Here is a 27169-nt window from a genome sequence, read left to right as displayed (position 1 = left end):
TCCCAAAGTCCTGGGATTACAGGCATGAGCCACTGCGCCCAGCCAAACTTATCTTTGTATGTTTGTTATAGGCAAAAGTACCCCAAGGTTAAGGCTCAGCCCAAGAGGTCAAGTGGGTTCAGGAAAGAATTCAAGAGCATGCTGACAGAATAAAGTGAAAGCAAGTTCATTAAGAAAGTAAAGGAATAAAAGAATGGCTACCCCATAGGAAGAGTAGCCCTGATGGGCTGCTGACTGGCTATATTTATGGTTGCTTCTTGACTATACGCTAAACAAGAGGTGGCTTATTCGTGAGTTTTCCAGGAAAGAGGTGGGGAGGTCTGGACCTTTTAGACCATACAGGGTAACTTCTGAAAGTTGCTGTGGCATTTGTAAACTATCATGGTGCTGTAGGAGTTTCTTTTAGCCTGCTAATGTATTATAATTACCACAGAATGGGCAGCAAAGGTAACCAGAGGTCTCTTCTGTCACCATCATGGTTTCGGCTGGTTTGGGTTGGCCTTTCTACCACATCCTGTCTTATCAGCAGGGTCTTACAGGGTCTTGTGGTCTTGGGAAACCAGTCCTGCCAAACTCCTCTCATTCAGTGTAATCACTATCAAAATTCCAGAGGCCCTTTTTACATAAATTTGCAAGCGAATCCTAACAGTTATATGAAAATTTAGGGAAAGGTAAACCCAATACAGCCCTAACAATTTTGAAAAAGAACAGGCCAGTTGCAGTGGCTCACCCCTCAGCACTTTGGGAGGTGGAGGTGGGAGGATTGTTTGAGGCCAGGAGTTTGAGACCAGCCTGGGCAACATAGCAAGGCCTCATCTCTACAAAAAAAAAAAAAAGAAGAAGAACAACAACAAAGTTAGAGGACTACATTTCTGGATTCCAAAACTTACTATGAAGTTACAATAATCAAGACAGTGTGGTACTAGCATAGGATAGAGCAACAGAATTGAGTCCAGAAATAAACCCTTATAGTTAGTTGATTTGTGATAAGTATAAAATAATTCTATAGGGAAAAAATAGTATTTTCAATAAGTAATGCTAAGACAAGTGAACATTTATGTGCAAAAGAATGAGGCTGGATGCTTATCTCGCACTGCATACACAAAAATAACTCAAAATGGGTCAAAGAGCTAAAATCATAAAACTTTAGAAGAAAACATAGGTGTAACACCTCATAGGCAATTGATTTAGACAATGGTTTTTTAGGTATGACACCAAAACCATAAGCAATAACATAAAAAACAGAAATCAAGTGAACTTCATCAAAATTTAAAACTTGTACTGTATAGTATCCAGAAAGTGAGAAGACAATCCATGGAATGGGAGAATGTATTCACAAAGTTTGTACCTGATAAGAAACTAGTATCCAGAATATTAAAAAGAATGCTTACAACTCAACAATAAAAAGACAACCCACCGGGTGTGGTGGCTCACACCTGTAATCCTAGCATTTTGGGAGGCCGAGGCAGGCAGATCACCTGAGTTCATGAGTTCAAGATCAGCCTGGCCAACATGGCGAAACCCTGTCTCTACTAAAAATACAAAAATTAGCCAGGCGTGATGGTGGGTGCCTGTAATCCCAGTTACTAGGGAGACTGAGGCAGGAGAGTCGCTTGAACTCAGGAGGTGGAGGTTGCAGTGAGCCGAGATTGCACCACTGCACTCCAGCCTGGGCGACAGAGTGAGATTCCATCTCAGAAAAATAAAATAAAATAAAATAAAATAAATAACCCAATTTTAAAATGAGAAAGGATTTGAGGCCAGGCACAGTAGCTAATGTCTGTAATCCCAGCACTTTGGGAAGCCAAGGCAGTCAGATCACCTCAGGTCAGGAGTTCGAGACCAGCCTGGCCAACATGGTGAAACCCTGTCTCTACTAAAAATACAAAAATTGGCTGGGCGCAGTGGCTCACGCCTGTAATCCCAGCACTTTGGGAGGCCAAGGCAGGCGGATCACGAGGTCAGGAGATAGAGACCATCCTGGCTAACACGGTGAAACCCTGTCTCTACTAAAAATACAAAAAATTAGCCGGGCGTGGTGGAGGGCGGCTGTAGTCCCAGATACTTGGGAGGCTGAGGCAGGAGAATGGCATGAACCCAGGAGGCGGAGCTTGCAGTGAGCTGAGATTGCACCACTGCACTCCAGCCTGGGCCACAGAGCGAGACTCCGCCTCAAAAAACAATACAAAAATCAGCTGGGCATGGTGGCGAGCTCCTGTAAACCCAGCTACTCCCAACTACTAGGGAGGCTGAGGCAGGAGAATGGCTTGAACCCAGAAGGCAGAGGTTACAGTGAATCAAGATAATGCTACTGCACTCCACCCTGAGCGACAGAGTGAGACTCCGTCTCAAAAACAAAAATATAAAAAAAACCTCATACACTGCTGGTGGGAATATAAAATGATGCTACTACTTTGAAAAGCAGTTTGGCAGTTCCTCAAAAGGCTAAACATAGAGTTACTATATGATGAGCACTCTCACTTCTAAGGTATATGCCCAGAAGAACTGAAAACATATATCCATATAAAAATTCATATACGAATATTCATAGCAGCATCATCCATAATAGCAAAAAAGTGGAAACAGTCTAAATTTCGATCAACTGATGAATAAACTAAATGCGGTATATCCACACAATAGAGTATTATTCAGCCATAAAATGTAACGAAGCACTGGTACACTCTACAGCATAGATGAACCTTGAAACATGCTAAGTGAAGGAAGTCAGACACGAAAGGCCACATGTTTATTTTTATAAAATATCCAGAACAGGCAAATCATAGAGACAGAAAATGGATTATTGTTTCTAGAGGCTGGGGGAAGAGGAGGATTAGAGTGGCAGCTCACTGGTATGGAGTTTCTTTCTAGGTAGATGGAAATGTTCTGGAATTAGATAGTGGTGATGATTGCACAACTCTGTAAATATACTAAAATCCACTGCATCATTTACTTTAAAGGGGCAAATTTTATGGCTTGTGAATTACATTTCAATAAAAAGAAGACGAGGAAACCTAGGATATGTCACAATCCCATGCCACAAACTACTTACACTTCCAATATAAAAACTATATCAACAATAGTTTACATCATGTTCAGTACATTGCTTGCTAAAGTAAGGTCATGAATATATCAAAATATTTTATAAAAGTTAAAATTTAAGAGATCCATCATTTCTCTTTTCAATCCATTACTGATTCATTCAATATATATTTATGTGTATGCCAGGCTCTTCATCAGGTAAAGTGTTTAGGAGAGATATAAAGATAAAACTGATAAGAATTCTGCACTTGAGCTACAGCATACTCTCCAAGAATTACAGCATGAGATATAAAATGAAAAGAAGGCTTGGAGGAGATTCACACGAAATAGTACTGTTCAGGAGAGGGGGCGATAATTCCAATGGAAGAGATAACTGACTTCATGGAGGATAGAAGGAGACAGTATTTGAACTGCCCTTGAAGTATGGTTATATTTTGGGGATGTGGAGATGTGGGGTAGGGTGATATGCTGGGGTTCCAGATGGTCCAGAAATATACAATCACCAGAACTAAAGATCCAAAGGTAGGAGATATAAGCTGTTCAATTTGGCTGAGCTAACAGTGTTTGGAGTGGGATCTTGAAGAAGCTGAAAATGAAGATACCAACTAGACAGTTAGAGAAAGACTTCCAATGTTTGACTGAACTGCAATTTTATTGTGTATGCATTGAAGAATCTTTTTTTTTCGTATTCTCTAAAGATTTTTAAAATATTTTATTTTAAGTTCTGGATACAAGTGCAGGATGTGCGGGTTTGTTACATAGGTAAACGTGTCCCATGGTGGTTTGCTGCACCTATCAACCTATCACCTAGGTATTAAGCCCCACATGCATTAGCTAGTTATCCTGATGCTCTCCCCGCTACGGCCCCTGCATCAGGCCCCAGTGTGTGTTGATCTCATCCCTGTGTCCGTGTGTTCTCATTGTTCAGCTTCCGCTTACAAGTGAGAACATGTGGTGTTTGGTTTCCTGCTCCTCTGTTAGTTTGCTGAGGATAATGGCTTCCAGCTTCATCCATGTCCCTGCAAAGGACATGATCTCATTCCTTTTTAAAAAAAAAAACAAAATTATTTCCATAGGTGTTTGGGGAACAGGTGGTATCTGGTTACATGCGTAAGTAATTAAGTGGTTACTTGTGAGATTCTGGTGCACCCATCACCTGAGCAGTATACACTGAACCCAATTTGTATTCTTTTATCCTTCACCCGCCTCCCACCCTTTCCCCTAAGTCCCCAAAGTCCATTGTATCCTTCTTATGCCTTTGCATCCTCATAGCTTATCTCCCACTTATGAGTGAGAACATACAATGTTTGGTTTTCCATTCCTGAGTTACTTCCTTTAGAGTAATAGTCTCCAGGTTGCTGTGAATGTCATTAATTCATTCCTTTTTATGGCTGAGTAGTGTTTAGGTGAGGTTATTCGTAAGTAATTAATATTGAGTAAATAAGATTCATCCATAGTGGCAAAGCCACATAACTTCTAAGTATGTTAAACTATATCTAAATGGTACCAAAACATGCAGTCAATTCTAAAAGCTCAGCTAATGATATTTCATAATATAGGAAAATATTCACAACATATTTTTGTGTAAAAAAAAGCAGACTTCAAAATGGAATATGCATTATGATTCCAATCATGTAAAAGCTATACATGAACACATACAAAGATTAACAGATATAAACAAATGGAAGAATGAATGGAGAGATAGATGATAGACAGATTGAGTGGTGGTGGAGAATAACAGATTTAAAAAGAAATTGTGCCTTTCTATATTTTCAAAACCATTTAAATAAGTATTACCTTTGGAGTTAGAAAATGATACGTATTTTAAATCCATAATTCAACTACTTATCTATATGATGTCAAACTGGATTAGGCTGAATTATCAGCAAGTGAATAAAACAGTTCCTTCATCCATGGAGAAACATCCATTTATGACATTCTTTGAATTCCTCTTCTGTTAGAATTCTTTACGAATTTAAAATAGAAACATGGCCAGACTCAAGATTTCAATACAAGGATTACTTTTTCATGTTCAGTAATAACCAATTAAAAGAATTAATGAAAAATCTGATTCACTGTATCACCAAAAGCTGTAACGGCTGCACTGCACAGTATTCCATGGTGTATATGTACCACATTTTCTTTATCCAGTCTATCTTTGATGGGCATTTGCTATTGTGTCTTTGCTATTGTGAAGAGTGCTGCAATGAACAAAAATGTGCATGTATCTTTATAATAAAATGGTTTATATTCCTTTGGGTATATACCCAGTAATGGGATTGCTGGGACAAATAGTATTTCTAGTTCTAGATCTTTGAGGAATCGCCACACACACTTCCACAATGGTTGAACTAATTTACATTCCCACCAACAATGTAAAAGTGTTCCTACTTCTCCACAGCCTCGCCAGCATCTGTTGTTTTTTGACTTTTTAATAATCACCATTCTGACCGGCATGAGATGGTATCTCATTGTGGTTCTCCTTTGCATTTCTCTAATGATCAGTAAGTTTGAGCTTTTTTAAATATGTTTGTTGGCCACATAAATGTCTTCTTTTGAGAAGTGTCTGTTCATGTCCTTTGTCCACTTTTTGATGGGGTTGTTTTTTTCCTTGTAAATTTGTTTTAAGTTCCTTGTAGGTTCTGGATATTAGACCTTTGTCAGATGGATAGATTGCAAAAATTTTCTCCCATTCTGTAGGTTGCCTGTTCACTCTAATGAGTTTCTTTTGCTGTGCAGGAGCTCTTTAGTTTAATTAGATCCCATTTGTAATTTTTGCTTTTGTTGCAATTGCTTTTGATGTTTTTGTCATGAAACCTTTGCTTGTGCCTATGTCTTGAATGATATTAAATAGATTTTATTCTAGGGTTTTTATAGTTTTAGGTTTTACATTAAGTCTTTAATCTTGAGTTAATTTTTGTATAAGGTGTAAGGAAGGGGTCAGTTTCAATTTTCTGCATATGGCTAGCCAGTTTTCCCAGCACCATTTATTAAATAGGGAATCTTTTCCCCATTGCTTGTTTTTGTCAGGTTTGTCGATGATCAGATGGCTGTAGATGTGTGGTCTTCTTTCTCTGGTCTCTATTCTGTTCCATTGGTCTATGTGTCTGTTTTTGTACCAGTACCATGCCATTTTGGCTACTGTAGCCTTGCAGTATACTTTGAAGTTGGGTAGTGTGATGCTTCCAGCTTTGTTCTTTTTGCTTATTGTTGTCTTGGTTATACGGGCTCTTTTTTGGTTCCATTTGAATTTTAAAGTAGTTTTTTTCTAATTCTGTGAAGAATGTCAATAGTAGTTTAATGGGAATAGCAATGAACCTATAAATTACTTTGGGTAGTATGGCCATTTTCATGATATTGATTCTTCCTATCCACGAGAATGGAATGTTTTTTCATTTGTGTCCTCTCTTATTTCCTTGAGCAGTGGTTTGTAGTTCTCCTTGAAGAGATCCTTCACATCTTATTAGCTGTATTCCTAGGTATTTTATTCTCTTTCTAGCAACTGTGAATGGGAGTTCATTCATGATTTGGCTCTCTGCTTGTGTATTGTTGGTGTATAGAATGCTTGTGATTTCTGCACATTGATTTTGTATCCTGAGACTTTGCTGAAGTTGCTTATCAGCTTAAGGAACTTTTGGGCGGAGATAATGGGGTTTTCTAGATATAGTATCATGTCATCTGCAAACAGACAGTTTTACTTCCTCTTTTCCTATTTGAATACCCCTTATTTGTTTCTCTTGCCTGATTTTCTTGGCCAGAACTTCCAATACTATGTTAAATAGGAGTGGTGAGAGACGGCATCCCTGTCTTGTGCCAGTTTTCAAGGGGAATGCTTCCAGCTTTTGCCCATTCAGTATGATATTGGCTGTGGGTTTGTCATAAATGGTTATTATTTTGAGATATTTTCCATCAATACCTAGTTTATTGAGTTTTTAACATGAAGCAACGTTGAATTTTATTGAAGGCCTTTTCTGTATCTATTGAGATAATCATGTGGTTTTTGTCTTTAGTTCTGTTTATGTGATGAATTATGTTTCTTGATTTGCGTATGTTGAACCAGCCTTGCATCCCAGGGATGAAGCCAACATTCCAAACATTTTATTTATTATTTATTTATTTATTTATTTATTTATTTTTGAGACAGAGTCTCGCACTGTCGCCCAGGCTGGAGTGCAGTGGCAAGATCTCAGCTCGCTGCAAGCTCCACCTCCCAGGTTCATGCCATTCTCCTGCCTCGGCCTCCCAAATAGCAGGGACTACAGGCGCCCGCCACAACGCCTGGCTAATTTTTTGTATTTTTAGTAGAGACGGGGTTTTACATGTTAGCCAGGATGGTCTTGATCTCCTGACCTCGTGATCCGCCCGCCTTGGCCTCCCAAAGGGCTGGGATTATAGGCGTGAGCCACCGCGCCCGGCCTCCAAACATTTTAATCTCATAACAATGCATCACTTGGGTTAACTAGGTTGAGATAAATATAAACTGTCAATTTTTTTCCCTCACATAAAAGTCCAGAGGTAGGTAATTAGGGCTGACACAGTGATTCCAGTGATTCTGCTCCTTCATGCCCTCATCCAACAAGGCTTCTTGCTGCTCACTACCCAGCTACCCCTACGTGTGGCCCTTATCTTCATGGTTCAAGATGGCAGCTAGAGCTGCTAGGAAGTTAAGATCCCTCTCACACACTTTCCTTCTGTCATAATTAACACAGGGTTTTAGCTCATGAGGCCAAGCATACACATTACTTCCCACTGGCACCCCTATGCAATATTAAATGCAAAGATACCCTCAGGAGTCCTGTGCTCAAAACAAGTACAAAATAACTTTTTGTTGTTGTTTGTGGTGCTGGTGGTTTTATTTATTTATTTTCTCTGAGACAGGGTCTCACTCTGTCTCCCATGCTGAAGTGCAGTGGTGTGATCACAGCTCACCACAACCTTGACCTCTCTGGGCTCAGGGGATCCACCCACTTCAGCCTCCCAAGTAGCTGGGACTACAGGAACACGCCACCACGCCCAGCTAAATTTTGTCTTTTTTTGTAGAGATGGAGTCTTGCTATGTTGCCCAGGCTGGTCTCAAACTCCTGGGCTCAAGTGATCAGTCCACCTCAGCCTCCCAAAGTACTCAGATTATAGGTATGAGCCACCATGGCATCAAAATAACTTGGAAAGTAGGAATAATTGCTTGTTGTTCCTGAAAACTGTCTCTTCGACACTTTTCAGCCTCTGTTACATGATCATGACAAAATATACAAATAGACATACAGATACACATCAGTTAAAACTAACCTCGAGAAATAGAAAAATAAATAAATCATAAAATATTTAAAAAGTGGTATTCTGACACACTGCCCAGAGGTACCCCTGTTCAGCAATTTAAAAAAAATTTTTAAAATAGCCCTCTCCCTCTCCCTCTCTTCTCCTTCTCCCCACGGTCTCCCCCTCTCTCTCTCTTTCCACGGTCTCCCTCTGATGCCGAGCCGAAGCTGGACTGTACTGCTGCCATCTCGGCTCACTGCAGCCTCCCTGCCTGATTCTCCTGCCTCGGCCTGCCGCGTGCCTGCGATTGCGGGCGCCGCCACGCCTGACTGGTTTTCGTATTTTTTTGGTGGAGAGGGGGTTTCACTGTGTTGGCCGGGCTGGTCTCCAGCTCCTGACTGCGAGTGATCTGCCAGCCTCGGCCTCCCGAGGTGCCGGGATTGCGGGCGGAGTCTCGTTCACTCAGTGCTCAATGTTGCCCAGGCTGGAGTGCAGTGGCGTGATCTCAGCTGGCTACGGCCTCCGCCTCCCAGCCGCCTGCCTTGGCCCCCCAAGGTGCCGAGATTACAGCTTCTGCCCGGCCGCCACCCGGTCTGGGAAGAAGTGAGGAGCGTCTCTGCCCGGCCGCCCATCGTCTGAGATGTGGGGAGCGCCTCTGCCCCGCCGCCCCGTCTGGGATGTGAGGAGCGCCTCTGCCCGGCCGCGACCCTGTCTGGGAGGTGAGGAGCGTCTCTGCCCCGCCGCCCCGTCTGAGAAGTGAGGAGCCCCTCCGCCCGGCAGCCGCCCCGTCTGAGAAGTGAGGAGCCCCTCCGCCCCGCAGCCACCCCGTCCGGGAGGGAGGCGGGGGGGTCAGCCCCCGCCCAGCCAGCTATCCCGTCCGGGAGGTGGGGGGCGCCTCCGCCTGGCCGCCCCGTCTGGGAAGTGAGGAGCCCCTCTGCCCGGCCACCACCCCGTCTGGGAGGTGTACCCAACAGCTCATTGAGAACGGGCCATGATGACGATGGCGGTTTTGTGGAATAGAAAAGGGGGAAAGGTGGGGAAAAGATAGAGAAATCAGATTGTTGCTGTGTCTGTGTAGAAAGAAGTAGACATGGGAGACTTCATTTTGTTCTGTACTAAGAAAAATTCTTCTGCCTTAGGATGCTGTTGATCTATGACCTTACCCCCAACCCTGTGCTCTCTGAAACGTGCTGTGTCCACTCAGGGTTAAATGGATTAAGGGCGGTGCAAGATGTGCTTTGTTAAACAGATGCTTGAAGGCAGCATGCTCGTTAAGAGTCATCACCACTCCCTAATCTCAAGTACCCAGGGACACAAACACTGCGGAAGGCCACAGGGTCCTCTGCCTAGGAAAACCAGAGACCTTTGTTCACTTGTTTATCTGCTGACCTTCCCTCCACTATTGTCCTATGACCCTGCCAAATCCCCCTCTGTGAGAAACACCCAATAATGATCAATTTAAAAAAAAAATTTTTTTTTTTAAATAATAATAGGCCAGGTGCAGTGGCTCACACCTGTAATCCCAGCACTTTGGGAGGCCGAGGCTGGTGAATCACCTGAGGTCAGGAGTTCAAGACCACCCTGGCCAACATGGTGAAACCCTGTCTCTACTAAAAATACAAAAATTAGCCGGGTGTGGTGGCAGGAGCCTGTAATCCCAGCACTTTGGGAGGCCGAGGCTGGTGAATCACCTGAGGTCAGGAGTTCAAGACCACCCTGGCCAAAATGGTGGAAACCCTGTCTCCACTAAAAATACAAAAATTAGCCGGGTGTGGTGGCAGGAGCCTGTAATCCCAGCTACTCGGGAGGCTGAGGCAGGAGAATTGCTTGAACCCAGAAGGCAGAGGTTGCAATGAGCCAAAATCATGCCACTGCACTCCAGCCTGGGCAGCAGAATGAAACTCTGTCTCAATAATAATAATAATAATAATAATAATAATAATAATAGTAAGCAACTCTAATGATATTTCAAACAATGGTCCCCTTTTAGGTCACACTATCAAATCAGAGAAAGATATACTTGATTAGCTGTAAAATGCAATTTGAGGTCTAGGTGAATGAACAAGTAACCTCTAAATCATAAGGCTATTGTTACAAACTGAATGTTTGTATCCCCCCCAGAATTCAAAGGGGAGACAGTATCCCCAAAGTGACAGTATCAGAAGGTGGGGCCTTTGGGAGGTAATTAGGTGATGAGGGTAGAGCCCTCATGAATGGAATTTGTGCCCTTAAAGAAGATACACTTGAGAGCTTGCATCCTCTTTTTCTGCCATGTGAGAACATCAAAAGACTGACATCTGGTAAGATCTGGAAGCATGCCTTACCAGACACCAGATATGCTACCACTTAGATGTTGGATTTCCCAGCCTCCGGAACTGTGAGAAATAACTGCTGTTTAAGTCACCTGGTCTATGGTAATTTGGTATAGTTGCCCAAATGGACTGTGATGGTTAATACTGAGTATCAACTTGATTGAATAGAAGGATGCAAAGTGTTCCCGGGTACATCTGTGAGGGTGCTGCCAAAGGAGATTTAACATTTGAGTCAGTGGACTGGGAAAGGCAGACCATCCTCAATCTGGGTAGGCACCATCTAATCAGCTGCCAGCACTGCCAGAATAAAAGCAGGCAAAACATGGAAAGACTAGACTGGTGTAGTCTTCTGGCCTCCATCTTTCTCTCATGCTGAATGCTTCCTGCCCTCAAACATTGAACTCCAAGTTCTTCAGCTTTGGGACTTGAATTGGCTTCCTTGCTTGCAGATGACCTATTGTGGGACCTAACCCTGTGATCATGTGAGTCAATACTCCTTAATAAACTCCCCTTTTTATATACATGTATCCTATTAGTTCTGTCCCTCTAGAGAAACATGACTAATACATTGAGTAAGATAGTTCCTGTCCTTTTTTTTTTTTTTAAAGAGATGAGATCTTGCTATATTGCCCAGGTTGGTATGCAGTGGCTTTTCGTAGGCACAATCACAGCATGCTATGACCCTGAACTCCTGGGTTCAAAAGATCCTCCCACCTCAGCCTCCCAAGTAACTGGGAATACAGGTACCCACACCCTCACCCAGCTAATTTTTGTATTTTTACTAGGGACAGCGTTTACCATGTTGGCCAGGCTGGTCTCGAACTCCTGACCTGAAGTGATCTGCCCTCCTTGGCCTCCCAAAGTGCTGGGATTACAGGTGTGAGCCACTACGCCCAGCCTTTTGGTTTCTTATGTGTAGGAGAGGATAAGTTTCTTTCTCAGAGTGTGCTGCAGCCAGACATAATATTTCTCCTTGGCAGAAACTCTGCTGTTCCAATCATACATGTAGCCATTGAGTTCAATGTGAAGATCCAGGAGTGAGCGTTTTCTGGAGAAAACAAGAAAGGCAAAATTTAATGCCATGCAAATATCAAAGAGAAGACTGTCGTTAGGGTGAAATGAGCCAACAGATGTGAAAGTTCTTTGAAACTGTTCCTTTCTGAAGGCACCACAAGCTGCTTAGCAAATGATCCAAACTAACTTGCAATACTCTCGCCCGATGGCCACCATCCCTTCCCTCAAGGGGCTGCTGAGTTTCACTCTGGGAACATACCAGCCAGATGATAACCCACGTGGATCATCTATGCAAATGGGGATGGGCTCAAAAGGCCAGTAATACCACCGGCCCATGGAGTATCTATCTTGGAAGGCTGAGTGGCTCCTGCTCTAACCCCCGCTTCCTGCTGGGCCACCACTAAGGAGGCCAGGTAAAGAAGGCCATGAGATTTATTCCTGGGGTACGCAGAGGTACAGCCCAGAATGCGTTTGACAGGTGGCTCAGAAACATCATTCTAAATTGCAATTAGAGTGCAACTGAAAAAGGCCAGTTAATCTTATACTTGAGGTACATTGTGGCTTCATTCAGCTTAAATGGAAACCAGCTCACTGATGTTTCTCTTAGAAAAGTATTCTTGCCAATAAACATTAAAAAAATGTTTATATAACAAAGGCTTCCAGATCTGAACAGTCAGATACCACTTTTCACCTATCAAATTGTCAAAACTTGAGGAAATATAAGAGCATGCAGTGTCAGGGAGAATTCAGGGACACAGCTACTCTTCTATAAAGCTGATATGACCATCCTATAGGACATCTAGTAAGATGCATCCAAGGCTTGAAAAATGCATGTCCTTTGACTCTGTAATTCCACTTCCGGGAATTGTCCCCCTAGAAAACAATTAAGGATAAGAACAAACACTAAGTTACAAGGATGTTTAATACTTACTTTGTATGAAAGCAAACACTGTGCAACAACTGAAGATTGATCAAGTAAATTAAGCTATGGCCATATTATGGGCTATTGTGCATACATTAAACTGATGCTGTAGAAATGTGACTGCTGACATGCAAAAATGTTTGTGATCTACTGTTAAACAAACTAAAAGCAGGTTATAAAGTGATGGCAGGCTGTTGAGTGTCTTTCGGGTGATACATGGGATAGAGGGGTGCCTGTCCTTGTCCTCTCCCTGTGTGCCTCATCTCCATGCCTTGCAAAATTGAGGAAATCAAGGACTTTCTGCTCACAGCCAGGTGAAAGGATGCCAAATCTGTCAAGATCAAGAAAAATAAGGATAATGTGAACTTTCAAGTTCAATGCAGCAGATACCTTCAGAGAAAGAGAAGGCAGAGAAACTGAAGCAGTCCTTGTCCCCTGCTTTGGCAGTAAAGGAGCTGAAATGAGCCAGACATGGGGATTTGAACTGTATTAAAATTTTTTTAATTAAAAAAAAGAAACAATAGATGATGATTCCATCTGGGCTTACAAACATACTTCCACGCTGGGCGCAGTGGCTCACTTTTGGGAGGCCGAGGCAGGAGGATCACTTGAGGTCAGGAGTTCGGGACCAGCCTGGCCAACATGGTGAAACCCCATCTCTACTAAATATACAAAAATTAGCAAAGCCTAGTGGTGTGCGCCTGTAGTCCCAGCTATTCAGGAGACTGAGGCAGGAGAATTGCCTGAACCCGGGAGGTGGATGTTGCAGTAAGCCGAGGTGTGCCACTGCACTCCAGCCTGGACAACAGAGTGAGATGTCATCTCAAAAAACAAACAAAAAAGATATACTTCTACATGACTGTGTGGGTATCAAATAAAAAAAGATCTGGAAGGTGGCTGAGCATGGTGGCTCATGCCTGTAATCCCAGCACTTTGGCAGGCCGAGGTACGTGGATCACTTGAGGCCAGGAGTTCCAGACCAGCCTGGCCAACATGGTGGAAACCCTGTCTCCACTAAAAATACAAAAATTAGCCAGGTGTGATGGCGGGCGCCTGTAATCCCAGCTACTCGGGAAGCTGAGGCAGGAGAATCACTGGAACCCAGGAGGCGGAGGTTGCAGTGAGCCAAGATCATGCCACTGTACTCCAGCCTGGGCAACAAGAGTGAAACTCTGTCTCAAAAAGAAAAATTAAAAATAAAAATTTGTGGCCAGGCGCAGTGGCTCACGCTTGTAATCCTAGCACTTTGGGAGGCTGAGGCAGGCAGATCACCTGAGGTCAGGAGTTCAAGACTGGCCTGGTCAACATGGTGAAACCCAGTCTCTACTAAAAATACAAAAATTAGCCAGGGCGTGGTGGTACATGCCTGTAATCCCAGCTACTTGGGAGGGTGAGGCAGGAGAACTGCTTGAACCTGGGAGGCGGAGGTTGCAGTGAGCCAAGATTGCGCCAATGCACTCCAGCCTGGGCAACAGAGCAAGACTCCATCTCAAAAATAAAATAAAATAAAAATAAATAAATAAATTTGTTATTTGTATTTATTTATTTATTGGAGACAAGGTCTCCCTCTGTTGCTCAGGCTGCAGTGCAGTAGTGCAATCATGACTCACTGCAGCCTCAAACTCCTGGGCTCAAGCAATCCTCCTACCTTAGCCTCCCAAGCAGTTGGGACTATAAGCGCACACCACCACACCCAACTAATTTTAAAAATTTTTATAAAGCAAGTTCTCACTTTGTTGCCCAGGCTGAAAATGTCTTAATTTTAAAGAAAAGTATTCAAACTACAAACTAACTAACTACAAAGTATTTATAAATCATGCCAGGTCTATACTGTAGTCCTAGGGCAAGCCCAATGCAGGAGGGAAAATCTCTTTTCCTCCCGGAAGAGATGGGCAGCAAATGTGGCACAGTGGTAATTCCCATCCTGGTGGCACGAAAATAAGCAGGTGGTCCGGAACTGACTACCTCCTGGGGGCTCACCTTTCTTGTCTCAGTTTCTGGGAGAGGCACTGCAGGTACAGGGACGGTGAGCTGTGAGACTGCTCCAGCAGGGACATGTCCGCAGTACACAGGCTCCAGAAGAAGTCAGCTTCTCGGTGAACTGTGCACAGCCCTCGCTTCTGAGCCTTGAATTCCACATTCTTCATCGCTGGCCCATCCACCTCCAAGAGGCTGCTGTCCTCCAGCTGGCCCTCTGACACCACATAGTTCTGAATAAAAAACATCTTTGGCTTCCCTGCTAGATAAGGGCATGAATCTCCCATGAACATCCTCCTGATGTGATGCAGGGGGAGCCCTGAGTGAGTCTGATCCACACCATACACACTCTGGGAGCCTCCTCGGCTCACCAGGACACACACAAAGCTGTCGTAGTCTCGGTGCTCGGGCATACAGGCAAATTGGCCAAGAATCTGGGATATACCATGCATACTGAGATGCAAGAATTTCTGGACTTCATAGCCCAGGGAAGTGAAGGTGTCTCGAAGAAGCTCTGGGGAAAACAAAAAACAAACATGGAAAACAACACTGGAGTGAGGAGAGCTCAAGAGGACTGGGTAGGAATCCTAGACATGGTCTAATCTCCATTATGAAAAGCTTCTGCTTTTGTGTCATATTTTGATGTGCCTGAGTCCTGGGCAGTTGGAACAAGAACCACATGAATCATGAAAGACATGATTTTAGGTCCCTAAATATGGTCTATACCCTGCTATACCACTGTTCCTGCCTGATGCCAGCCACTCTAGTCCAATCAAACCAAGGCGGGGACAAAACCTTTTTTTCTTCAACAATCTTCTTATTGAAGTCCAGACCTCACAATCTTTCTCTCTTCTGAGTGGCTCACTCTGGGAGAAGCCCACCACCACATCATGAAAGTACTCAAGCAGTCCCTCAGAGAGGCCGACATGAAGAACAGGCTTCCTGCCAACAGCTAGCACCAACTTCCCAGTCATGTGAGTGACCACCACAGAAGTGGATCCTCCAATCCCAATCAAGCATTCAGATGACCCAGCTGACAACTGACCACAACTTCACTAGACTCTGAACTAGCCAGAACAGCCCAGCTAAGCTGCTCCTAAATTCCTCACCCACAGGTGAGGATATAATTAAATTAGTAACTGTGAAGATATAATTAAATTAGTGCTGTTGTTTTTAGCCACTAAATTTTGGAGTGATTTGTATACATTTTTAGGTAAATAATTCACTAGGTAAGTCCTTTGACCTTTCCTATCGGTAAAAGGAAAAGGCTTCTTACTTTTCTCCTTTGCTTGGCCCACAACTAACAATTAAACAATGAATTATTGGCTGGGCGCAGTGGCTCACCTGTAATCCCAGCACTTTGGGAGGCTGAGGCGGGCAGATTACCTGAGGTCAGGAGTTCAAGACCAGCCTAGCCAACATGGCAAAACCCTGTCTCTACTAAAAATACAAAAATTAGTGAGGTGTAGTGGCACGCACCTGTAGTCCCAGCTACTCAGGAGGCTGAGGCAGGAGAATCGCTTGAACCCAGGAGGTGGAGGTTGCAGTTAGCCAACATTGTGACACTGCACTCCAGCCTGGGCAACAGAGTGAGACTCTGTCTCAAAAAAAAAAAAATTAATTATTATATCATGTAAGAATGAAGAGATACAAAGGCGGTACTGATATTCCTAAGTCTATAATCAATAAGCATCATTAACAAGGAAATAGGAGACATGATTCACAGGTTGCAAATAACCCATTAAATAGTGAGGGCAACTGGCCCCAGTGGCTCACATCTGTAATCCTAGCACTTTGGGAGGCCGAGACGGGCAGATCACCTGAGGTCAGGAGTTTGAGACCAGTCTGGCCAATATGGTGAAACCCCGTCTCTACTAAAAATACAAAAATTAGCCAGGCGTGGTGGTGCTCACCTGTAATCCCAGCTACTAGGGAGGCTGAGACAGGAGAATTGCTTGAACCCGGGAGGCAGAGGTTGCAGTGAGCCAAGATTGCGCCACTGCACTCCAGCCTGGGCAACAGAGCAGAACTCCGCCTCAAATTCAAATAATAATAATAATAATAATAATAATAATAATAATAATAATAATAGGGGCAAATGCCATTACAGGATCTCTGGGTAGCTGTTATCAGGACTGTAATTTTGCACAGCCTTTTTGAAGAGCAATTTGGGAGTATCATTAAATTTTAAATGTGTATACCCTTTATAAAAAAAAGAAAACTCTGTGTGGTAGAAGAGGCCTGGACGCACTGTCCCCTAGCCATCTCCTCTGAGGGTGCAGGCTTGTTTCGATACCCAGTACTGAATCCAGGCTGAACAAGGAGAGAACCTGGACTAGGACTCCAGTTCCATCACTGCTATTCTATTCCAAAGGACTCACACGTCTCTAATCATGGAGTATTTGCTCCTCCAGGGGGCAGAAGCAAACAGGGAAACACCAGACTCAAAGCTCTTTTGTGTACTTATCTCAAGATTGGTTCACTTCCCTCAAAACCTCTCTTCACTGATAAATGTCCTTCCTTATCAAACAAAGTCCTTGAAAGAAAACTTCACCACGTTCTCCCTGCCCATGCTGATATGTAAGGCTTGGACAGAACAAATGCTGTACTGTGCCTTCCAGCTCCTTCCTTTATTTGTGCTCCCTGGAGGTTCTGGCTGGGGAAGCCCCTGTCACATGACTGTGAGTAGACAGCTGCGTGGTGCAGGGCAAAAGAGGAACCAGCCTTGGAATCACAAGATGTGGGTTTAAGTCCTAGTTCCTCCATCTCCTCCTACTAGGGTCTGAATCTTGCATGGTCTTGGAAGAGACTGAGCTATAACAGCAAAGAAGCTAGGAAGGAAATGGGAATCTGAGGTCTGGGGCAGAAAATCCTTACCTAAAAGAACAGAAGAAAAATGGCTAAAGCTGGAGGTGAAGCCAAAAATCATGCAGGTCCCAAGTGCCAATAAGAATAGCAGGTCTGAGCCTCAGACAAGACACAGCATTGCTTAAATATCCTGTGGCAAGGGAGTCACTCCACAGGCCCAGCCTGAAGACATTACCGCTGACATTTCCCATTAATGTCACAATTTTCCTCTATGAGGTGGTGAGGTGGAGTGGGAAGGGCTGTTAGCTGGCACTTGCAACTTTATTGGGCCAGCAAGAACATGCATACAGCCCAGTCTAATGTACAGGATCAAAAAGGTAATGACAGTGTGACTTTGAGTCAGTTTGAGTCAGCCCCAGTTTATTCATCTATAAAACAAGATTAAAACTAATGCTTGGCCAGGTGCAGTGGCTCACACCTACAATCCCAGCACTTTGGGAGGCTGAGGTGGGAGGATGGCTTGAGCTCAGGAGTTTGAGACCACCCTGGGCGTCACAGGGAACCCCGTCTCTACAAAAAATAAAAAAACTAGCCAGGCATGGTAGTACAAGCCTTTAGTCATCACAGCTACTCAGGAGGCTGAGGCAGGAGGATCTCTTGAGCAGGAGGTTCTTCAAAAGGTGACTGTGAGGGCAGGGTACGGTGGCTCATACCTGTAATCCCAGCACTTTGGGAGGCCAAGGCGGGTGGATTGCTTGAGCTGCAGAGTTTGAGACCAGCCTGGGCAACATGGCGAAACCCCATCTCTACCAAAAATACAAAAATTGGCTGGGCATGGTGGCACGCATCTGTGGTCCCAGCTACTTGGGAGGCTAAGGAAGGAGGATCACTTGAGCCCAGGAAGTGGAGGAGCCAAGATCGCTCCACTGCACTCCAGCCTGGGTGAAAGAGTGAGACTCTGTCTCAGAAAACAGGTGACCGTGAGGATCCAATGAGATTTCTGTAAAGATGCTTTGCAAACTGTGTTTATTCAAATATAAGATATTGACTTTAAAGGAAATAAAGGCAGCCATTTCAAAGTACAAATCACCAACCTTATGGTGTTGCGCATCTCTCATGGAATCTCTCTCTTAGGACCTGGAGGGAGGTCTCTATATTCTAAACTAAAATGGGCTCAGAGCAGACAGAGTCCATATCCTATGTAGGTAGGACAGTAACTGTTTTGTCCTTGCACATAAATAGAGGAAGAAAAACTTGGGGGCTGGGTTTGGAAAATAAAATTTCAACAAACTACAGAAGTCCCACTTCTCCTTCTAGAACCCACCCTGGAAATCCCACACTCAACCCAGTCTGATCTCCATAAATTTCAACTGTTCTTTAGAACTTCTGGAAATGATGTGGGGGGGTGGGGAGGGGAAGGGCGGGGGTTCTTCTGGCCTTGCAGTTAGTACAGGGCTGTTCATTCAAGGCCAGGGTCAGCACTACTCACAGGTTTGAGGACTTCACAGATAAACCAAAAAAACCAAAATACAGTAAAATGTCATGACTTCATTAATTTAGAATTTGTTTTGATCTAAATGAGGATACATTTATCTTGACAATTTCTATGAAAAGGGCTTCATTAAATAAATGTATAAAATAAACAAGAATGAGGGAATGCTTCACCAGTTAATTTACAATCACATATTGAGTACCTTTAATAAGCCCAGTGTTAACTGCTATAGAGCACATGGGTAAAACATAAGATGGGCAAAACATTCTTAGTGAAAAAGGGAGTTCTGAGGGCAAACGTGTTTGGGAAATGCAAGGTGGACAAGGCTAAAATAGGTTTCTTCGCAGGAAGAATTCTCAGAGCCTTTAACAGGTCAATATGCATTGCAAATCTCTGAGGGGGAAGAGATTAGGCAGCGCTTCTCAAATTCACTTGACCGGAAAACTCTTGTTTTACAAAGTTCCCCTTATTGCCTACAGAAACACTTGGACAAGAGAATACATATCAAATATATGATGTACTTCAATCAAAGAGCTTATAATCTTGTTGGGGAAGCAAAGCTTATAAATACGCATAAAACAAAGATTACGTGGTGGCTCATGGCCATAAAACCAGTGCTTTGGGAGGCCAAGGCAGGAAGATCACTTGAAGCCAGGAGTTCAAGACCGCCCTGGGCAATACAGCAAAAGACCCTGTCTCTATAAAAAACAAAGTTAGCCAGACATGATAGCATGTGCCTGTAGTCCCAGCCACTCAGGAGGCTGAAGTGGGAGGATTGCTTCAGCCCAGAAGTTTGAGACCAGCCTGGGCAACATAGTGAGACCCTGTCTTACAGAATATTTTAAAAATTAGATGGATGTGGTGGCGCCTGTGTGTAGTTCCAGCTACTTGGGAGGGTGAGGTGAGAGGATTGCTTGAGCCCGGGAGGTGAAGGCTGCAGTGAGCCATGATTGTACCGCTGTGCTCCATTCTGGGTGATAGAGCAAGACCCTGTCTCAAAAAAGAAAAGGAAAGTACAGAAAAATGTTCAAGCTTTTCAGAAAGAGTAGGATAGAAAAAAAAATACTTCCTCTTGGCCAGGTGCGATGGCTCATCCCTGTGATCCCAGCACTTTGGGAGGCCGAGGCGGGCGGATCACCTGAGGTCAGGAGTTCAAGACTAGCCTGGCCAACATGGTGAAACCCCATCTCTACAAAAATACAAAAATTAGCCGGGCATGATGGCGGGTGCCTGTAATCCCAGCTACTCAGGAGGCTGAGGCGGAGAATCGCTTGAACCCGGGAGACAGAGGTTGCAGTGAGCCAAGATAACGCCATTGCACTCCAGTAGCCTGGGTGACAGAGCGAGACTCTGTCTCAAAAAAAAAAAAAAACTTCCTCTTAAAATCTGCAAACATCGTCTTTTATTTTTATTCAAGGGCCTTAAAAACAACCAGAGCTTTAGGCCAAGCCGTAAAGCCCATCTGTCAGAGATGTGAGACGCTTGCTTCTATATTCCTAACAAGATAAAAGTCCAGTGCTTAAAGATGACCCACCAGGGCCTAGCACAGGTCCAGCTTTGCTGTCACTGACACAGATGACACAACACCAAAGACTTATTTTTCAATTCTACCAAACTGAGATAATTAGTTCCCAAATCCCTGAGCATTTACTTCTGCCTCAAGAAGAGGTTACTGAACTCCATAAGAATTCTTCTCAAGAATGAACTACCAAAGAATAACCTTATTTCATGCACAACACAGCTCTGAGATCAGACTCCACCTCATTGCCTTAATATTTGCTTCACACAGGGCCAAGCATGGTGCTTTGCACATAGTAGGCCCTCAACGAACATTTACTGGACAAACAAAGAAATAAAGCTTTAAATACTTGAGGGACTTGCATGCTCTTTGGATAAAAGTCTGGTTTTTTGAGGAGAGAAGGGAAGATAGGTAGAAGAGAGTCTGCTACACTCTAAAGATAAAAAGGAATGGCTTTTAGAAACACACTGACACTGGGAGAGCTTATTCCTTCATTCATTCACCCAACAATTATTTATTGAACACCTACATAGCAGGTATTGTTCCAGGTACTGGAGACCCATAGTAGGAGATAGATAAACTCCCTCACCTTCATGGAAATTATATTGAGGCAAAGTAGTTAAAAGCATAGGCTTTGGAGTCCAGCTTTTGAATCCCAGCTCAATCAGTACTAGAGAAGGTAGGAGTATAGTTCACTGCTCAGCTTCCTCACCTTGAAAATGGAGAGAATAAGCCAGGCATGATGGCTCACGCCTGTAATCCTAGCACTTTGGGAGGCTGAGGTGGGCAGATCACAAGGTCAGGAGATCGAGACCAGCCTGGCTGACATGGTGAAACCTTGTCTCTACTAAAAATACAAAATTAGCTGGGCATGGTGGCACATGCCTGTAATCCCAGTTACTCAGGAGGCTGAGGCAGGAGAATCGCTTGAACCTGGGAGGTGGAGATTGCGGTGAGCTGAGATCGTGCCATTGCACTCCAACCTGGGCAACAAAAGTGAAACTCCGTCTTAAAAATAAATTAAAAATATAAAAAGAAAAAAGAAAAAAGAAAAATTAGCTGGGCGTGGTGGCGCATGCCTGTAATCCCAGCTACTCAGGAGGCTGAGGCAGAAGAATCGCTTGAACTTGAGAGGGAGAGGTTGCAGTGAGCCAAGATTGCACCACTGCACTCCAGCCTGGCGACAGAGCAAGACTCTGTCAAAAAAAAAAAAAAAAAAAAAGAAAGAAAAGAAAATAGAATATTCCTAGCAAATTAGTTCTAAGTAGAACAAAAAAAATTTAATGGAGAGAATAGTACCTATATTATGGTATTATTTATGAGGATTAAGCAAGAATCCGTGTAAAGCAATTAGCAAAGTACCTGGCACGTAGTAGATTTTTAATAAATTATATACTCTGAGCACAGCTATACCTAGGTTAGTCCTATCATGTTCTTGTTTCTTTCTTTCAGAGACCTTATTTCGGCTGGCAATTACCTTACCCGCTTGTTCATTCTGACTCCTGCACTCCTCCCAAGTGTTCAATGTTAACCAGATGGCAAAGTTAACTAGACAGAGGAAATCCACGTAATTACTCTAGGTGAAGCCCCCTAACTGCGGATTAGAAGGAAAAGAGATGAAGGGTGCTGCACTAATAATAACAACCATTTTCAACCAAGGCAGGATTCTGGGCCTAGAATCTTCAGTGACAAATTACCAGGAGAGGAGGAGGGAAATGAAGAGCTGGAGGCCTAGGGAGATGGTGTGAGGAGAGGAGACTGTGCCTTTCCACTTCTTAATAATTAATGTTCTCCTGCTGCTCTGAGTCTGCATGTAAGTGGATTTGTGACCTCTCAGCTGATGAAAACCATAGCACAAGAAGAGTAAAAGTGTGCTGCCTTGTTTCTTACTTGCTAATTAGCCACCTGAGCCCAGGGGGGTTTATAAGTGGCCTCAAGCCCAATTACTGATTTTGTTCCCAGAGGCAGAGAAGGCTTGAGTCAAATCACCCTGATTCTCAGGGGAAAGGCAGCACCGAGCATCCAGGGTACCCTCTAATGGCCCAGGCCTACTCTTGTCCAGCAATGTACCACCAAGATGTTGAACTTTAAAGGACTATGTCTGACCAGGAAGGACCTGCTGTCTAGAGCTGCCATTCTGATTCTTGGAGCTCGTATACAGATACATCCGCAGCCATGGGGCAGGAAACAGATGTACCAATGCAGTCAAGACCAATACCTGCTCATACCTGTGGCCAAAAGCATGATGCCCCAGGCTCTGCCTCCAATTCTACCATCTTCTTCCATCTTTCTCTTTTTCAGGTCTCTGCCCTCCTGTACTTTGTACTTAGATTCTCCTCTGCCAAGCCCATTCAGACTGTGACTGGTAGGAGTGCTGTGCTCAGCTTTCCACTTGAGTGTTTATCCAAGAAGTTGGATAACCCTCTCAAGTTATGGCCTCCATTCCAGTGTGCCTCAGTCTATGGGGATGCATTCCACTCACCCTTGGGCCTAGGGCAGGCCTCAGTGCCCTGGTCTCTCGCTTGTCTGAGATCAGACTCTATGTACCAAGTGCAAAGCCATGGTGAGCTCTTGCTTAGGTGGTTTATGGCTAGAATTGAACAAGCAAATGAGGAAATAATGCTAGTTGGCATCTAGTACATGCTCACACTGTGCCAGGCATTATTCTAAGCCCTTTCCAAGTATGAACTCATTCATTCTGCCCAACCTCCCTATGAGGTAGGTCCTGTTATTAACCCACTTTACAGAAGAGAAACTGGGACTTAAGGAGGCTGAGAATTCAGCACTACAGGAAAAATAAAAATAAAATTTAAATTAAAAAAAATTAGAAGCCGAGCGTGGTGGCTCATGCCTGTAATCCCAGCACTTTGGGAGGCCGAGGTGGGTGGATCACTTGAGGTCAGCAAGTTCAAGACCAGCCTGGCCAACATGGTGAAACCCCGTCTCTACTAAAAATACAAAAAATTAGCCAGGCATGGTGGCGGGCGCCTGTATTCCCGGGAGGGATGTACTCGGGAGGCTGAGGCAGGAGAATTGCTTGAACCCAGGAGGAAGAGGTTGCAGTGAGCCAAGATCACACCATGGCCCTCCAGCATGGGCAACAAGAGTGAGATTCTCTCTCAAGAAAGAAAAAAAAAAACATTAAAAAAAAATAAAGAGGCCAAGGACATTGCCCAAGGTCACAAGCTAGAACATGGCATAGCCATGATTCAAACCCACACTGTCATATTCCATTTCTCAACTCTGATCATGCTCCTATAATGCAGAAAAATTGGAATATACATTCAGCCCCTGCCCCCAAGAGGCCCATAACCCAACAACAGAAGCAAGCACAGACATTGAGTTTTAGCCAAAAAACTTAGTTTTTCAATTCACAGCAGGTCATGGCTTTTTTTTTTTATGATTCTCTCATACAACAGATATACGTACAACATCTGCTGATGAATGAAATAAAACTGACCAAAACCAGAAGTACAGGACAATTACATAATCTCTTAAAACAGGAAGTGACTCATTAAGAAAATATTTTCTCATTCTTATGTGGGTACTAATGGCTGAAAAGGAGAAGACACTTATCTTTCTCACATCTAACCAAAAATAGGACATGACCAAGCAGGATCATATCTGAAATCCTGGAAAATTTAGTATTATATATTTGCTAATTTGACCTTCTCTTAGCCTTTCTTCCCATAAAACTCCCCATGGTAACATTTTAAGTGAGCCTAAAAGATAGTTCTGACTCATTTTAAGAGAATGTTGAGAAGCTCTAAAACTGGAAATACAATGATCGATCCTCTTAAGGAAGAGCTAAATAATTAAACAGAACGTCATTCCACTTATCTAGGCTCTTCTCATTCTCTTTTGATGCAGCACCAGTGATTCAGTTTGAGTCAGACATCCAACAACAACTGAGCAAAAGAATCATCTCAGATCCAAGCAATGGTGACGCGCAGATAGAAGAGACTGAGGCCAACGACCAAAGCAAAGGACAGCAGAACTGACTGACACATTGCTCAGAAAATATCCAAAGCTCTGTAAGTGAACACACATTTATGATGTCTTTAATGTTCCCAGGACAGCTTTTGTCATCTATCTAGGTGAAATGATGGGGCATGTGATAATATGTGAAGCCAGAATGCCTTCCATTAATATTAATGCCCCTCTGGGTTCCAGGACTCCTCCCTGCTTCAGCATCCAAAAGAAAAGGCAAGACTAAGGCTCACCAACTACCGTAAATGATGTCTTTGTGCCAGAGACACTGTTACATGTTCCCCAAATCCATTTCATTTTCCTCCTGACACACAGCGAGACTAATTTCTCCATGTCCACTACAGTTAGATGGAGCCACATGACTGAGTTCTGACCAATCTAATGGGGTAGAAATGATGCATATTATCACTTTTAGGCCTGGTCCCTAAAATCTCTTGTGAGATCCTTCACACATTCTCTCTTCCCTTATCTGCTAGCCAGATGCAAAGGACTCTGTAGAAAACTCCAACACCTCAGAAGATAATGGAGCCACTGAATAGCCACATGAACAAACCTCCCCTAGCCCGATCCACACTAGCCTGTGACATGAATGAGAAACAAGTCTCTATTGTGTTGAAACACATATTCATTTTTTTTTCTTTTTTTGAGACAGGGTCTTGCTCTGTCACCCACACTGGAGTGCAATGCCACCATCTTGGCTCACTGCAGCCTTGACCTCCTTGGGCTTAAGTGATCCTCCTGCTTCAGCCTCCCATGTAGCTGGGACTACAGGTGTGCACCACCACACCAGCTAATTTTTTTTTTTTTTTTTTTTTGAGACAGAATCTTGCTCTGTCACCCAGGCTACAGTGCAGTGGTGCAATCTCGGCTCACTGCAAGCTCTGCCTCCCAGGTTCAAGCAATTCTTCTGCCTCAGCCTCCCAAGTAGCTGGGACTACAGGAACCCACCACCATGCCCAGCTAATTTTTGTATTTTTAGTAGAGATGGGGTTTCACCATATTGGCCAGGCTGGTCTTGAACTCCTGACTTCATGATCCGCCCGCCTCCACCTCCCAAAGTGCTGGGATTACAGGTGTGAGCCACCGTGCCCGGGCCCACACCAGCTAATTTTTAACTGGGCTCAAGTGATCCTCCCATCTCAGCCTCACAAAGTGCTGGAATTCCAGGCATGAGCCACCGCACCCAGCATGAAGCACAGATTCTTGAACTGGTTTGTCGCGGCAGTTGGTGCTGATCACTCTAATGAATACAGCTTGCCTGTGCCATGATCTCAATCTGGGGCACCAGTTAATCTGCAGCTTCCACACCTACCTGTCTCATTGCCAATGCAATCGATTATCAGGCAGATTCCTAGGGGCTTGCTCTTCATCTTGTATCTCTCTTCAGGTATGCTCTGCAAAGGAAGGCAAGAAATACTAAAGACTCTGGATATTGCTCTGTTTCTATAAGGTCCCACCCATATACCATCTCTTCTTTTGGATTTCCTTTGGCAGGTGAGTCACTCAACAGACACAGCCTGAAGTTTCCCATTACGGCAAATGTTTCCCATTAATATCAAATTTTTCCTCTATTAGGGTAATGTGCTTAAGACAAATTATTTTCATTTTTATTTAATTTTAATGAAAATCCCAGTCTCTTTATTGGCTTTGTGGAATAAAGATAATTTGAAAAAGAGAGAAAACATGAGTCATTTGTCTCCTCAGTAACCTGAAGTTATATAAGTGGCATGTTCCCAAGTACAAAGGGAGCCCTTCTATTGCTTCTGCTTACAAAGAGGTGTCAACCTAAGAAAAAGCCAGAACAAGCCAAAGTTCAGGGAAGTATCACTGCTGACTAATATGTTCAGCAGTCACTGAGTTGAGATGAGGAGTGCTACTTTGGAACTTACCTGCATTCCAAAGTTCACTAATGCAATCCACTTTAACATCTTTCTCTTTGTTATTCAGGGTTCCCTTGTATGGAAGTTCTCAGGAGAACAACACTCTCAGAGTCCCATTGTCTCAAAGAATTCTTAATGGACAGGTATTTTTAAAGAAGTCAGGGTTATCCACAGCTATGTACATATAATACCAAATCAGATCATTTATTCTGTACCTGAGGCAAAAAAGCTTCTGATTCCTGAATGGATTTCTTCACTGGTTCTTCTGGGGGATGAGAGAGAGAAACCATTTACAAAGCTGAAGGAGAGCTAAGTCCACCCCTACACTGGCTGAGTTTCTTTGTATAACAACTGTTCTCCCTTCCTATTTTCTTCAATTATCTCTTCTTTCCCCAGCTATACTTGGCCCCAAGGTTTCAACCTCAGACTGAAGAAAGTGACATAAGAAAACACAAGTCCCAGTGCTATCAGGGGCTATCTGGAAAAGCTGCTTAAACAGCAAGTGAAAGAAGGCTCTCCCCTACCCCGTTCTAGGTGAGGAACAGGTGGCTGGTGAGTTTTTAACTTGATAGGAGAATCTAATAACCTCACCACCCAACAATACTGATAGCTTTCCTATATGTGCTGAAACTGTTAACAATACCTAAAGGGAACAGCCTTAGAGAGTGCAGAGCAGGGAAAGTTTATATGTGTTTGCTAGTTATAAAACAGATGGCACTGTTTTCATAGTCCAGTGATACTGGGAGATCATAAAATAAAATGTCAATGGCAAGACAGTGACAATGGGGGCAGTGAGCCTGGCAAATGGAGATGAGCCTAAAGCTAATTTGCTAGAAAAAAAATGACTTGATTAGGTCAGGGAGGTGGAAAAACAACCAGTTTTGAGCCGAGATTGTGCCACTGCACTCCAACCTGGCCAACAGAGCGAGACTCTGTCTCCAAAAAAAAAAGAAAAAAATT

The 27169-nt window shown here is 43.6% G+C and overlaps 1 protein-coding gene across 13 annotated transcripts in view; it reads right to left on the bottom strand.

The window, feature by feature from the left end:
* Positions 1–2711: 2711 nt before the first annotated feature.
* Positions 2712–27169, bottom strand: part of CFLAR (CASP8 and FADD like apoptosis regulator) — a 58842-nt gene continuing 34384 nt past the window's right edge. For 5 of the 13 annotated variants that reach the window (XM_063595520.1, XM_063595521.1, XM_003820725.6 and 2 more), the window contains 4 exons: positions 26425–26474; positions 25642–25723; positions 14524–15034; positions 2712–11655 (listed from right to left, as the gene is read on the bottom strand). In XM_063595520.1, coding sequence (XP_063451590.1) covers positions 11517–11655; positions 14524–15034; positions 25642–25723; positions 26425–26474 — 782 coding nt within the window. In that variant the 3' untranslated portion in view covers positions 2712–11516. The other 8 variants (XM_034954793.3, XM_063595519.1, XM_063595518.1 and 5 more) reach the window with 3 other exon arrangements.

Source organism: Pan paniscus, chromosome 13 (genome assembly GCF_029289425.2).
Source record: "Pan paniscus chromosome 13, NHGRI_mPanPan1-v2.0_pri, whole genome shotgun sequence".
NCBI classification, from domain to species: Eukaryota; Metazoa; Chordata; class Mammalia; order Primates; family Hominidae; genus Pan; species Pan paniscus.
Note: the sequence above shows the minus strand (reverse complement) of the source record. Positions and strands in the feature narration are given on the sequence as shown.